Below are 16156 nucleotides of genomic sequence, written 5' to 3'. Positions count from 1 at the left end.
ATTTTATTTACACTTTTTATCTATTTGAACATAATTTCCTTACTGATACATGCTTGACATGTACAAGTATTATTAGCTGCAAAAGGCAGTAAACAATTCTAATTTAAACTTAATGTCAAGTTGTAAAAGGCAAAAATGAATACAGAGTTGAAAGACAAAAAAATTTGTAAGGGTTCCGCGGAACCCAGTGTCTTTGCTACTTTTGCTGTAAATTGCAGGCTCAACAAAAATGAGGGGAAAAATCAATAAAGATATTCCGCTTGATACTATGTTTTGATTGTAAGAAGCTTCTGTCCAAGTTTTCAAAAAATACAGGATAGCTTATGAATGATTATTTAATCTTTTAAAGACTTTAACTATATGGATGTTATGTTAACCAGAGGAATAACTAAGTCCATTATAAGTAAAATACAGATACACAGTTACAAAATATTCATAAAATTATTTCTAGCTTTTGATCATAAACAAGCTTCTGTCCAAGTTTAGTACAAATTAAAAATAGTATAAAAAAGTTATCAAAATTTTCAAAAATTTAACCACAGAGTGAATGTGTTGTTTCCTGGCAGAAAAACTAAGTCCATTTTATAAGCAGAATACGAAAAAAATGGAATTTTATTTTTACAAAATTTACTTCTGGATACTATCTTATGATCATAAATAAGCTTCTGTCCAAGTTTGGAAGAAATCCAGTATGGTTTAAGAAAGTTATTAAAATTTCAAAACTTTACCACAGAGTGAATATTTGTGGACGCCGCCGCCGACGACACCGATCGCTTAGTTTCGCTTTTTTGACTAAAGTTGAAGGCTCGACAAAAAGGACACAAATATTTTCAATTAGTAATAAAAGATTGTCTGATTCTAAATCAAGAGTTTGTTTGGTAAACTGAAAAAAAATCCTCTTGTAGATGGAAAATTTGGCAAAGCATATTATTGACAATGCATTTTAAGACTGAATGGTTCACGTCGTAAGATCAATTTTAAGTTGTTTAACTATTCCCAGTAATAATACTGCCTTCTCATTTTTGAAAATTTTTATTAATTCTTCATAATAAAGACAATACTCTGCCAAATCAAAGTTCAGAATAGGTAGCTTTATCAGTCATTCGATAACCGTTAAAAGTAGGACATGTTTTGATGCTCTACTAATGAATTGAACAAGTCTTTGTATTTCAAAACTAAATCAGATTTCTTTTCATAAACCCTAATGAATACACTTTATCTAAAACTTACCAGAGTATTTTGTAAATAGTATGAGTATTGATAAAGCTGTTCTGTAGAATACTTTGACACCCTCCAACAAAAAACAATCAACAACACGAATCTGAAAATAAAGGAATCAAAATTATACTGTAGAATACTTTGACACCCTCCAACAAAAAACAATCATCAACACGAATCTGGAAATATTGGAATAAAAATTATTTGTACATCAACATTGCTATGCTGGTATCATGTCATTAATAAGTTTCTAACATGTTCATCCTTTTGTCTCTGGTGGTGAGGTGTCTAATTGGTAATTGTATTACATCTTTTTTTTTATATTTTTAAAGGCTCAAGGGAAGAAAAAATTGTTACTTTATGTTATGGTACAAAAATCATTAAGAAAAATCAATTTGTTTTGGCCCAGGTGACGTTTAAAATGTATGTAACATTGAAAAAGCTCCAAATTATCTCCCTTTGGTGCAAAAATGCCATTTTTTTTCTTCATTAAAATTGACATATAATTCTTAACTCATCGGTGACCTATATTTTTTATTATTGTTTCAAATAAGCTGAACTTAAACTTAGCTTTTTTAAATTTGAGTGATTTCTGTAATTTAATTCTTTTTTATTTCCATATTACCTCTATTTCTCCTATAAGTTCAACAGAAAAAAGTACCTTTACAAAAATGTATGCTTGTTTCGAAGACAGATTGTGACTTTAAATGAACGGTTACTCCATTTTTTAATTCTATTTTTCAATTAAATTTAAGATTATGTTCATTTATAGAAAAATATAGCGAAATCCTATATTAAATGATACCCACAAGCCTCCTTAAATAGAACTAATTTAGCCTATCATAACTTCCTACAAGTTTTAAATATATAAGGCACACTTATGTATATGAGTATCAACTTAATTAAAGCCGAGTTATATTACTTATTTACAGGAATATTGAAAATTAATTATCTAAACGGGGTCCCCAACTCACAAAACCTAAAAACTTACAGCAAAAAGTTATTCAGAATACTGACATATTTTTAACAAAATATAAAGAAAAAATGTAAATGCTCTTGGTAATCTTTTTTTTTTAAATTGCTTATTTTGGATTATTGAAAAACTGCTAAATTCCTTGTAATGAAGGGGTATACTATCTTTGTAATATTGGTGGCTAATCTCATAATTATAGCACAGAAAAGACAATTTACCTTGAAATCTGAGTATAATGTTTTACATCTATACCATCTATAGCTTATTCCTTCTTAGTGTTTAAATAAGTTTAAATATATATGTTTCATATTTATACAGTTTCTTTATCAATGTTTACAGTTATCTGTACATGGAGGTACTGAAGACTAATTTTCAATGCACATTTTTTTGCAATAATTTCTGATCAAATTCAATTGAAGTGAACCTGAGCAAATAAATAAAAACATAAATAAAAATAAAATGCATGTTTTTATCTAAGATCAAATAAAACTTGTAATAAGTTGTTTGGAAAACAGACAAAAAGCAGACCATATTGAGTCGTATGTTTCAACTGAATAAAGACTTCCACTTAAATTATAAACAACGGAAGGAATAAATCTTACTTCCTTTGTCATAGGACAATACTTAGTACATTTAGTTCATAGCATGTAACCACAAACATACATAGTCGGCCGAGTCCAAAGACCCAATCCAAATAAACAAGCTCATAAATTTTGATATTTGAAGTTTTACAGAAATGTAAAACATTATCCATTGTTTACAAGAAATGTCACATGAAGATTTATTCTACCCATGCAATGAAAAGTAAGTTTGTTGTTATTAAAAATATCCTTTGATGGACCTTTACCAGCCTACATCAGTAGACAGGTAAAACATTCTATTAGTTTTTAATATTTGAAAAAAAAACAGATTTTATAAGTAACATAGGAATAAGATATTCATTTGGTGCAAATAGAAGATCTCCTGAATTTATGTTTATATATGCGCTTTGCTTGCTGTTTTATTTTAGGTATTTAAGTAAAACTTCTGAAATCATAAGTTAAATACAATTTTTTCAATCACCTTCAAACAAGAATTAATAGGCTGAGAAAAAGTGATTTTGATTTGTGTCAAAACTAACTTTGTTTGCTTCTATGTAAGAAACTCCTATTTTAAACAGACCAACCAATGGTTAATAAAAAATCAAATATTACTTATATTTATGAAAATATACACATGGCATTCCCTCGCTTATGCTCCGGGTAAAATGTGAATATCACAACCCAGGCTATGTGTAAATTTTCAACAAATATGTGGCTTCCATGAATTATTTCTAAATCATACTTCTACATTGGGTAGAATGTTTTAATTTTCTAGCTTGTGATCCTAAGACTTTGACAGTTTATACAATATCACTTATTACCATGTAATGGAATGGTAATCCAGAAAATAACCACCATAACCAGGAATCAAATACTGTATCTATATCTTTGGTGTTACAGTTCCGCACTAAATGGACATAAGCTGATTTCTGAAAATATATAATATATAAAACCACTGTTTCATTATGTAAATACATGTAAGTCATTGTCATTTTCAGATGAACAGAAATAAATCTATATTTTATTTTTTGCTTTGAGGCAGAGATTTTGTGTCCTGGATAAATACATCATTTCTTTTTGTAAAATACATGTACACTGTATATCTGTTTCCAAAATTTCCCTGCACCAAATATAATGTTGACTGCATAAATGACTACCATAATAATGTGGATCTGCTTCAATTTTCCTACAGATAAATACAGGTATCATATAAATAAAGTCCTGTCGGTCTTGTGTTTCTTGTTGATGGTTTGCTGTCTCATTGAAGTTAAACTCTTTTTTTAAAGCATACAGGAATACTATTTTTCTTGAAACAACATTTCAATAGAAGTTTCTTATTTATCTAATCTTTTATTTTTATTATCAACTCACAGCAAACTTTTTGGTGAGATCTCTCATAACCCGTTTTGATGCTTCATAAGCCACTTTGGTCTGTATGATAAAAGTCTCTTTGGATGTCAGGAGTCCATAAATACAGTTATAAGCATCTGATGGAGTCATGTAATGTAAAAATATGCTAAGTAAGGGATATAATAATGGGCTGTATGTAATATCGGGATTAGTATGGTGTAAGATTGCCAGTATTTTATGTAATTGTTGAACTCCATCCACAGATAAATGGTAGGTCATTAAATTGTCAAAATCCACAAATGAAGGTAGTTGAACATCTTTAATTTTTCCTGCAAAAAAATACAAACAGTATTAAAGCATTTTCAGATTAGTTTTAGGAACTTTATCATTATACATATATTGCCTGAGAACATATATAAAATGCAAATTAAAAACAAAACACCTGCTTGTTGAATATTTTCAATCAGATTAAATGACTACTATATCTTAAAGTTCATGAATCAAATTTTGTTAACAAGTAATTTTATCCCCCTTCTTACCATATTATGAATAAAACATAAAGATATAAATTTACAATAAATTTGCAAGTAATATACTATCCCCAAGGTGCAATAGCATATCATTTGTATTTTTCTACATCTTTTACACTGTCCAATCTATTTCAATCAGTTATGTTAGCTTATGTGTAGATCATATTTTGTTGCTTCTTTGTAGGAACATGCATATGTATTGTACATGCATTAATTTCATTTTTACTGTTTCAGTTTATATATATATACACCACCAAATCTACTATAACTACTAAGTGTGATAATTTAGCAATGTGGACATATGTGTAGATCTTATTTGGCTGAGTAATTTTGCTCTTTGGATTTCTCTAAAACTCCCATAGTTTTTACCAATATGTTTCTATGAGTATATTTACATTATGTATATATGTGTACGTTTTAGTAAACATTTACCTTACATAAATAAATGTATATAAATGACATATACATTTATGTTAACTATTTCTTTATTTCAATTTATTATTCATGCAGTCACACAATATCATCAGATCATGACTAACATGGTGAAAAAAAATGTCTTACTTAATTCAGAAACGCACATTACATAAGTTAACCTCACCAACAAAAATTCCCCCAACTAATGGTTCTAGTCTGTAGTTCAGTGTTAATGTGGTTAATGTTTGTTATATTTGACTTTCATAAATTGTTTTGTTATAAATGAGGTTTTCTTGTTTATTGAAAATTATTTCACATTTTTCAAGTCAGTCCCTTTTGAAGACTATGAAGTATACTTTGGGTATTTTCACTGTTGAAGATTATATGGTAGCCTCTAGCATTGTTGCTTACAATTCCACTTTATTTGAACTCTAGTGGGATAGTTGTCCAATTGGCAATCATAAAAAATCTTCTTACTTTTATACAAAAGGTATAATGTTACAACATGTGTACTAACTCATTTGCCATCATGGAGTTTTAAATTACAAAATATACCACAATAAATACATAAAGTACATGTAATTTCCTTCAGAAGTGCACAATACCTCAGTGTCTTACTTTCAGATGTTCACAATACCTCAGTGTCTTACTTTCAGAATTTATTTTTATGAATAGTGTCGTTCATTAATCTTTTAGGGCTACAAACTTTTAGTTGTTTATAATAACATAGAGCTGCCAAAAATAAACTAGTTAGTCTCATTTCAGATATTGTCATTACACATTTAGATACGAGCAGGGTCTTTATTTCAAGTAGATATACTAAACTCTTAAGGCTAAACGACAGATAGGGCTAGCTGGCTTTACATCAGAAAAGTGAGAAAACAAACAGAATATTGCATTGTTTCTAGTAAGTTTAGAATATGAATACCAATAGTCAATTAAACAGATATATAATGATGTTTTTATTTGTATGTCTGAATGGTCATTATGATACAGAAGATGCCAGTCAACAAAATCACAGACAAAATATTACCAATCAAAATATATTCAGAATTACACACTTTAAATAACTGTACTTTATCTTTTCTAAACAGAATATGTCCTTTAATTCAATGTATTTACCATAACAAGTATACTTACTGTCACCTAGTAGATCCCCTTCTAACTCTGTGTACACATCTCCTTTAGCTTTATGTAAATATTTACAGATCTGCATCCACAGCGTCTCCCGACACGGATGATTGGGTAACCAACTGTTTGTTCGTAATACATGTTTGACGACTGCCAGATCATTGTTTTTCAATCCAGTCATAACAGCACCATAGCTGTCATAATCGTTGGTATTTGAGGTGTAATATTCCCCAGAGAAAGTTATCTCCCTTGCAGATTTGTCAACTAGTTCTGAGAATCCTGATACCACGGTCTCTGCAGCCAGAATCTCATACTGATTATTAATCACTTCTTCCAGACTATTACCTAATTCTTCCTGACTATTAACTATTTCTTCCTGAGTATCAACTACTTCTTTCTTTTCTTCTTTCTCATTTTTATCTTCTTCCTTCTGACTACTCTCACTGATCAATTTGTCTCTTTCAATAACGGCATGCATATTTCTAACCCATTATTTTACCCAATTTTCACATGATGTTTTTACACCGTATCTATTTTTTCCATTCCTACTTTATGGCTGTTTAATTATATCTTTTTCTGTCTTTAATGTGTACTTTCTATCACCTTAAAATAAATAAATCCAATTAAATATTCAGTTTAGGATAACATGGATGTCTACCCTTTAGGTCAACCTCTTCTCAACTGTTTATGTTTTATAGTTTTGAATAATTATTTCTTTATTTCCTGTGTAAAATAATGTTCATGCTGAAATGATTTATCTATGCAAGAACAAAAGTAAACACAGACAAACAATGACTTCAGACAGTGCTGTACGACGTGTCACAACCAACGTTGTTCTTGTCCTCAGGACAAAAATATTAACTTATCCATTCATAATATTACATATCATGTTTAACATGAATATACAACAATAAAGTATATGAATCCAACCATGCTGTTAAATCATAAATTGAAATACAGCAGGTATGCTCTAAAAATTCAGACAGATAATGAACCTCACAAAAAAAAACCTTTTAATTTAAAATATTTACTGCATACATGTGCACTTCAAAATACCTAATAAAACTCAACATTTAAAATTTATGTTTGCAGTTTTTTCTTTGATGCTCAAGTATAAAATATCAATATGTTTCCAACCTGAACATAAATTCTGTACTTGTTGTATCACATTATAATACACATACTTGTTTCTGCAATGATCTCCATTTTCAATTTCAATCTTTGTAGTGTGTACATGTACATGTACATGTTCCTTTCCAAATTATATCCATTAACTTTAATATGCAAAATGTACTTTTTATGAAAAATATGAATATCTACCAACTAGTAACATGAAACCAATGCATGTAACATGATCTAATCTTATATATATCTAAGAAAGATGTATGCTAATAATATAAAGACAAAATACTATTATACTTATAGCCAGCACTTTTAAAGGCTTTTCTGGATAATCTTTTTTTTTAGTCTACCACTTTCACACTTCAATTTGTCATATATAATATATCCAACTATACACAAACTCAATATCAAATCAAATTATAAATATGAATCTAAGGCAATTCAACATATTGTCAATTCTAACAACCACCACTAAATTACAAGCTCAGGACTTTAGACAAGCACAAATAGAGCGTGGCAGTGTTAATCATGTTTGCCTTTTCTAGCGCCATAACTTACCCACAAACCTGGGACAGTGGTGTAACATTAAAAACAAGAATGTGTCCATAGTATATGGATGCCCCACTTGCACTATCATTTTCTATGTTTTGTGGACCGTGAAATTAGGGTAAAAAAAAATACTTTGGCAAGATCATATCATATGTGCACTAAGTTTCAAGTTGATTGGACTGCTGATTTCATCAAAAATTACATTGACCAAAAACTTTTAACCTTAAGCTGGACAGATAAATAGGCGAATGAACAAACAAACAGACAGCATCAGATCATATCTGATTATCATACGGAGCATGTGTACTAAATTCAATCTGATTTGAATCAACTTCAGCAAAAACTAATTGACTAAAAATTGTAACCTGAAGCAGCACAGACAAATGGAAAAGCATACAAATGAATAACTAACCAAGGAACAGACCCATAGACAGAAAAACATAATGCCACTAGCATGACTAGGTGGTGCATAAAAAAGGACAAACTATAAAAATCATTTGCATAGAGCCAATAGAACTCATAACAAATTCATATACAATATCATAGACTAAGATATCAATCAGTTCACATCCAACTTGCAATGGATTTAGTTAAAGACATCATAAACAGTTGGAGTAAAACATGACCTTGTTCAATGCCAAAATATAAAGATATTGAAAGATTGTAGAACAGTTAATGTACACAATGTATAAAACAAGAATATTTTTTTTATTTATTGATTTCAAAATCAATATAATATGTACCTATAAAAACAATATTCAAAGATCTAATTATAACAGTGTTGAACTGGTAACCTTTAAGAATAACTATCTAAAGGATTGATAAGTTTAACCTCTCTTGCGACTAAATGTCATGAATGTTGGTCAATATATTCATGATAAAAATAGGTTTATCAAATAATAAAAAAATTTTGCAACATGTACACATGTATGCATTTATTCTTATAGCAACAGCTGACATAATTGAAAATAAATTAAAACATAACAATTTACCCTTGAACGCTTTCACCATCCACTGATTTCAGGAAATGTATAAAATCATGTACTGTTTTACATTACAAGTACAAATGTTTACACCTAATTAAATTCATCTATATTTGTCAGACAATGTATATGCAAATCAAAACATCACCTATAAAAGGATTGGTAATTAACATAAACTATCAAATTAATATCACCTTCATAGTTAATTTGTATTCCTTCAGAACCTTAACCCAATTTTCCTAGTGACATTTAATATTTTCATATTTCATATAGTATTGGCTTCAAGTTTCAAGGTATTTTTTTTTGTTTTTTTACATGTACAAATGTAAGACAAATATAGATCTTTTTAATTTGTGATTTTTACAATCATACATTTGTATTAACTTGTCTTGCACATTACCCATTTAATGCTTTAAAAAATACATGTACATAACTCTACGTCACATACTAAGATAATTTTCAACACAAAAAGATGGATCTTCTCCACATTTTCAGAGGATTTACGTCCACAAGTTGACACTTTTTCAAAACAAAAACATGAGGAATGTGTCATGGGACACAGATGATGCACCCACTTGCATATATATAACTTTACAAAGGGACATAACTCAAGAACAGTAAAAGTGATGCTAGTTACCAAATTCAAACTTAATCATTTTTTTATAACAATTATTTTAGGCAAACTAATTTGTCTAAAGTTAGAAAACGGAAATGAAAAATACAGCAATTTGTCCATTTGTAAAGGGCATTACTCTAGAACATTAAAAGTGACTCCATGAAAATTTGAATTTTAACTGAGTTTTGGGCTAATAAGCATTGTTTATAAGTTTCATATCATTTTGAACAGGCAAACTCAAGTAAGAGCAGAAACGAAAAATTCAGCATTTTTTCCATTTGTTTAAAAGAACAGTAAAATTACCCCAGCAAAATTCAAACTTGATCTGTGCTTTTTTTTCGGTAATAAGCATTGTGTATAAAGATTCATTACATTTGGTTGAGACAAACTTAAGTTCCAGAATGGAATAAAAAAATGAACATTTTTCCATTTGTAAAGGAGCATAACTCAACATGCTCAAGAAAGGTAAAAGTGACACCATCCAAATTCAAACTTGTGTTTTGTGGTTATGAGTATTGTGTAAAAGTTTCATTTTGTGGTTATGAGTATTGTGTAAAAGTTTCATAACATTCATTTTGTTTAGAAAAACTAAAGTTAAATAACAGAAACCAATTCTGGACTGTACAAACATACAGACTGACATACAAATAGATGTATCATGTATATATAAACAAGAGTAAAACTAAATGCCCCCTGTGATAGGCATGATATCGCATGCGCAGAGTAACAAAAAAAATAGACAAAGACTTGGTTCTGTAAAAAAAAATTTTTTTAAGATCAAAATGACAGTACAATACAGTCAATAGCAAATATTTGGAATACATGTACACTGTTTTATAATTACTGGTAATAATATTAATTTTTTAAATATGAATGAAAATTGGCCTATCATGTTAGTGGATCTACTACACAGGTATTTTGAAGATATTGACCTGATATTAAGCAGTAATCTAGGTTTTAATATATAAAATAGGCTAATACATAACCCTTTATATATTGTAACAACAACAAATTATATGCAAAGGGAGTTAACTGTTGTTCTTAATTGACTATCATGCATTTATTTTTTCTATGCTCTTTCAACTGTCTCCATAAAAAGCTTCATGTAAGAGGTAAAGCACTTTTATTTTATAATGCATTTTAATATAATTCTGCCTTTCATTGTTATTCTTACTGTAAGAGTTGTTTATTTTATATCCAGTTTTGATAATTATAATGATTGACATTTCTCAAATACAACCCTTAGTATAACCAAAAGGGAAATCATAAAAGATAAATAATTAATAAATATATTTGAAGGTGAAAACTCAATTCAAATCATATGTCTGAGAATGTAAAACATATTTGTTAATTTCTAATATTCTGTGTATTTGTTTCATTATCTTCTTGATTACTGCTACATAATGTATTAAAAACATATCTCATGATAAATATTTAAGTAGGTGCAAAACATAAGAATAATAAAATTGGAAAAACATGTATCCTTTTACCTGTACATGTCCTCTCTAAATTGAAATATCTTAAAAGGTTTGAACTCAAACTGACCTTAAACATACTTTCTTATCCCTTTAAGTCATATATATATTCAAAGATGATAAAAGTCTGATATGATTATTAGTGACCTTTAAATTTTTTAATGCACTAAAATATCTTTTCTGAATTTTTAATAAAATGAGGGGAAAAAAACATAATATGAAATGACACTAACTCATTATGAATTGAATGTCATTTATCTGTCAACAGCCATTAATTGTTTTATTATTATGTAATTTATCATTGATTTCTTAGATACAAAACAATTTGTTGAATGTCAAGGTTAATAAGTTTGAACTGTTTACCAATGCAGCTATAACTCCTATAAGGCCAATTATATGCTATACATTCCTTCACATTGGACTTATGTAGGTCTTAAACTGCTGATAATTTTAGCTGTTATAGATAATAAGTTAGTTTGACATGTTTATTATGACATCACTATCAATATGTGTGCACCACTTTATAACTGTCTCAACTCTCAAGTATATATATATATCATCCTATTTATATAAGTATAACACTTAGAAAGGTGTCCTCCCCAACAAAAGTGTTAAGTTAAGCTGCAGTTATTTGATTTTAAATAGATGTGTAAATACAGGGAATATGTGTCCCCTTTGACAAAACAGCAGGACATTTTAAACACCCTTTAATCTAACTTTTTAGATGATTTTTTTTTCAAACGCACACGTTTTCAAGCTAAGAATATTTTGCTTTTGAAGTTATCTTCATATAGAAATATCAGTAATACTTCAAAAATATAAAGGCCTGAACATAAACTGCAGAAAACATGGAAAGATATGGCGAAATGAGCACCCCACACAATTTTTACTAGTACATATCAATATTTCCTAGACTAGGGCATCACACTAGTGGCTAACAGTGCATAGCATTCTAAGTCTTGATCTCGTGTCTAACTGAGTTACCAATTTGGTCCCTTCCTACAGAAGCCACTGATGAACATAACAAGTATCTTATCAATGATAAGATTTGTGCGTCTTCATGACCTTAAATAAGATTTTAGGTGTTCTTATTCATAGATATTTCACCAAATAGATCTGCTTATAAATGTATTGAAGCAACTTATAAGTATTCCATTAATATAAGGCGGCAAAATCCATTAACATACACGTTTCCCAATTTAAAAAACGAAGGATAACATGTAAAAATGCATCTGTATAAATGTAACTGTCATGACTTTAATGTTCATATGTTGCAGTATGAATAAAACTTACTTAATTTAAGTAAGAGTAGACTAGTTTTGGCAAGGTTATAATTTGGAACTTTTGAACAAAAAATAATATTGCATTTATCTGGGGAATGAAATATGAAATCGGATTTTTGAAAAGCATGAATTTGAGTGAAAATGGACATGTTTTCAAATGCTAGCAACAAAATGTTCACTGCAAATCTTTAAATTCTTACTAGAGAAAGATCTCTTCCAATGTTACCTTTGATTCAATGTTACCAGACTGACATTTCTTAATCTACAAATGTAATACAGTAAAATGGGTATCTACATGTATTAGCAAGGTGTAGGTACAACTTAACATATTACTATATCCCTTATTCATATACATGTATGTAGAGAAGGATCATTTTAAAGCCATGTATATACCGGTACAGACCAGTACTGAAGAATTAGGGTACCTGATTTACAGTCATTGTAGTACTTATAGATATATCATCCAAGGTAGACGAGTGGTTTAGCACATTGGATACAGTGCAGGAAATTTAGTGTCAGGATATCTCAGTAGCATGAGTTCAAATCCTGGTGAGGGAAGAACAAAAATTTGCAAAGGCAAATTTACAGATCTAACATTGTTTGTTTAAAAGTTACAGATTTGAACATCATGCAATATGGCAGTAATGTACAAAATGATGTATAGAGATGAACATTCCCATTTCCATTTATTGAAGGGAAACAGATAAAATTCAAGATCAATTTCTTTCTGGTATATATTTCAGTTTTACAGTATTGATACATGGTATTATCATGTATAAAATGTATTTACCGGTAGATGAATATAAATTTCCAGATCAATTACATGTATTGGCTCATTTATTACAACATCTGTCATGTCTGTGGAAATTAAACACAAATTCAAAATAGCCAACAAATTAAATAAAAAAGCTATAAAAATCAAATTCCAACACTACCTGTCACCAAGATGAAATCCAATTATAATGATGATCATTAGGTTGATTGGAGCCTGTATAAAATCAATAGAAATTCTTGTTTTCTCTAAGATTGAATCCCTCAGTTGATTCAACAAATCAATACATGAGAATGCCAACTGTTATGTATGATACTGCTGCATAAATTGAATACCAAAAGGGATCAATGTATTTGCATATATATATAAAATTGCACATGTTACTATATATGTATGTGCATGCAAATTCACCTCAGACCTGCATTATTTATTTTTTTTATCAATTTAGGCATTTGTATTAAAATCAATTATATGCATGTATATAGAACTCTGCATCATAAAAAGAAGAGGTTCCAGGGAGTCAGAATTGCTAAACTTGTACAACTGTCAAGCTTCCACATCCTGCATTGCCTTTGAAGTATAAAAGTGACTAATTGAAAGACCAGAATTAAAACTTTTTTCAAGCGTTTTATTTCATGTATCAAAGGCATCATAGGCATGTACATCCAACTTACATGTACATAGGTACAAAAAATGTATATTAGGATCTAACCATATAATAAGTTTTAATTAGTTTCATTAAAATGATGAAACAATCTCTGAGTAGTTGTGATGACAAGATACATGTACATTTTTGTAGGTTCTAGACATGGTAAAAAAAAATTAAGCTCAAACAGACCTGTTCTCTGGGAGGAAACACAATGGACTGGATGATCTTAGTACTATTAAGACAACAGAACAACTTAGCAGAGATAAAATGAACATTTATAAGCACTATAATCAATACTAAGACAAAATATGTCACTAATATAACATACATGTGTTAAATGAAACATTAGGCACACCTGTACCTGTATCTCTCACCTACAAAGTATTGAAAATAATCAAATCAGGATTTATTTATGCACATACAAATGTACCATACATATACTATTAGTATTTGAATTGCTGATTATTTGAACTTGTGAAAATAACATGTGTAACCTAAGCCTACTCTTATATTAATCAACAGCTAAAAACTGCAAAAATCAGTAAGAGTCAACATATCAGGGGAAATAACTCAATTTGATAGATTTTAACATGCTAATCATTTACAATGTATGCAAATTTCATTTGTAATGTACATTTTTGTGTAGCACTATACTCTTCATAATTTACAGAAATAAGACCCAAAAAAATCAAAACAAACAGAAATAAAAAGCAAAGAAATGGATTTTTTTCCTATTTCAGAGGCAATTACTTATATACATGTATGTATGTACATGTCATATCAAAGTGAAAAATATATACATAAATTTAACATTACATATAAACTAAACATTTATCTAAAACAGACTTTTAAACATTTTCAGAATTTTCAGGATCTATATGTATAAATGTTCTTGAGCTGGTCATTACTATGCATCACAAAGGTACCAATAAAATTTGAGGTCATACATGTAATACAAAATATCTGATATACATGACATACATGACATAACAATGGAAAAGTAATTGTTGTATGACATCAATAAGCAGGGAAGATTCTTGGGTCAACCAGGACAGATTTCCAAATAGTAATAATGTGTATTCTGCAACAGCTGACCCAAAATTTTTCAAAACTCCAACGAAATGCACCAATGTATTAAATACAACTTACTCTTTTGCATTGTGGCCACACTATCAATATTTTCAAATGAGCAAAACTTGACCAAAATTTATAACAAAATTGTATTATGGATTTCAGAAATTTCAAAACAGGATAATGCTAACCAGAGGACAGTTTACATGGAATAAAGGGAGATACATGTACATGTAAGATTTGATTGATTTTTGGTGTTGTCAATTTTAAGCTTTTGGGCTATTTATTTCGTGGCAAACAGTTTTTATTGGTGGAGGAAGCCGGAGTGCCCAGAGAAAACCACTGACCTTTGACAGGAAAACTGACAATCCTAGTCAATTAAGATTGGAGTAGAGTGCAACCGATGAGCGGGGTTCAAACTCACAACCTCAGTGTTGACTGGCAGGTGATTAGAGTAGTAACTACTTGGACCACTCAGCCACCAGGCCCCAAGAGATAAAAAAAAACCTGAACAGTCATTTAACACTACAGCTATCAATTCAATGCAAGTAAATCAAACATGTATACAATCATCGACTTGTTCCCAAGAAATTATCAGAAATGATTTACATCATTATTTTAGAAACATAAAGGTAGCACCCGGCCGGTAGCACCTGTCTCATGACATATACCGTTGAGTTTCAATTCGGTAAAACGTTTACTTTCTTTGACGTTGTTTTAAAAAATATTTCTATGTTCTATATCTATCTCAAAACTACATTTACAAACCTACAAAGTTCACTGTTTATTTTTCGTTTCCCAAACCGGAAATATCAAATTTGAATAAGGAAAAGATTTCGAACATTCATTTTTAAATGATGGACCATTTTATATTTACGGCTATACAGCTACTATGATAATATTTCCCCATATAAGAAAAAATAAAATAATCTTATGCAGATGTAGAAACAGAATTATTGTTGTATTTACAAATCAAGATGTCAAAAGAAGGGGATGAGCTGAATTACAATATAAGTGACATCCATATTTGGACAAAGAAAGATAACTCTATCAATCTAATGATTATTTAAGATTCGAATTCTTCACTTTACACATACTGATTGGAAAATTCTCACAAAATTGAGATTAAGTATTCATAAATTAAGAACTGAAACTGGCTTTTATGAACGCAGTTTCAACTCTTCAGGAAAATTGCAGCCTCAAGAACATTTTTTCAAGATAGTCTTTATTTAAAAGTGTCCAATTTTGAGAATACTGCAGTAAATTGAGAAAAAAATATTCATTTTTGTTAACATCATATGACAACAAAAGATTTATGACATCTTTATGCAAATACATGAACAGATATATATATATATATATACAAGTTTTGAAGATTGCTGGATGGTAAAAAAAAAGAAAACCACAAATGTTTAAAATCACGCTTCGTACATTAAAGA

At 29.4% G+C, this 16156-nt stretch overlaps 1 protein-coding gene across 5 annotated transcripts in view; it reads right to left on the bottom strand.

Moving 5' to 3' along the window:
• The window catches only part of LOC134712511 (GTPase-activating protein skywalker-like), a 32395-nt gene extending 16797 nt beyond the window's left edge, over window positions 1-15598 (bottom strand). The window contains exons 1-5 of one of the 5 annotated variants that reach the window (XM_063574135.1): window positions 15490-15598; window positions 6207-6800; window positions 4144-4451; window positions 3594-3701; window positions 1231-1321 (exon numbers count right to left, since the gene is read on the bottom strand). In XM_063574135.1, coding sequence (XP_063430205.1) covers window positions 1231-1321; window positions 3594-3701; window positions 4144-4451; window positions 6207-6675 — 976 coding nt within the window. In that variant the 5' untranslated portion in view covers window positions 6676-6800; window positions 15490-15598. Of the gene's footprint in view, window positions 1-1230; window positions 1322-3593; window positions 3702-4143; window positions 4452-6206; window positions 6801-8860; window positions 8973-13160; window positions 13183-15485 lie in introns of those variants that run through there. The other 4 variants (XM_063574134.1, XM_063574136.1, XM_063574133.1 and 1 more) reach the window with 4 other exon arrangements.
• Window positions 15599-16156: the final 558 nt, after the last annotated feature.

Source organism: Mytilus trossulus, chromosome 3 (genome assembly GCF_036588685.1).
Source record: "Mytilus trossulus isolate FHL-02 chromosome 3, PNRI_Mtr1.1.1.hap1, whole genome shotgun sequence".
In the NCBI taxonomy this organism is placed as follows: domain Eukaryota; kingdom Metazoa; phylum Mollusca; class Bivalvia; order Mytilida; family Mytilidae; genus Mytilus; species Mytilus trossulus.
Note: the sequence above shows the minus strand (reverse complement) of the source record. Positions and strands in the feature narration are given on the sequence as shown.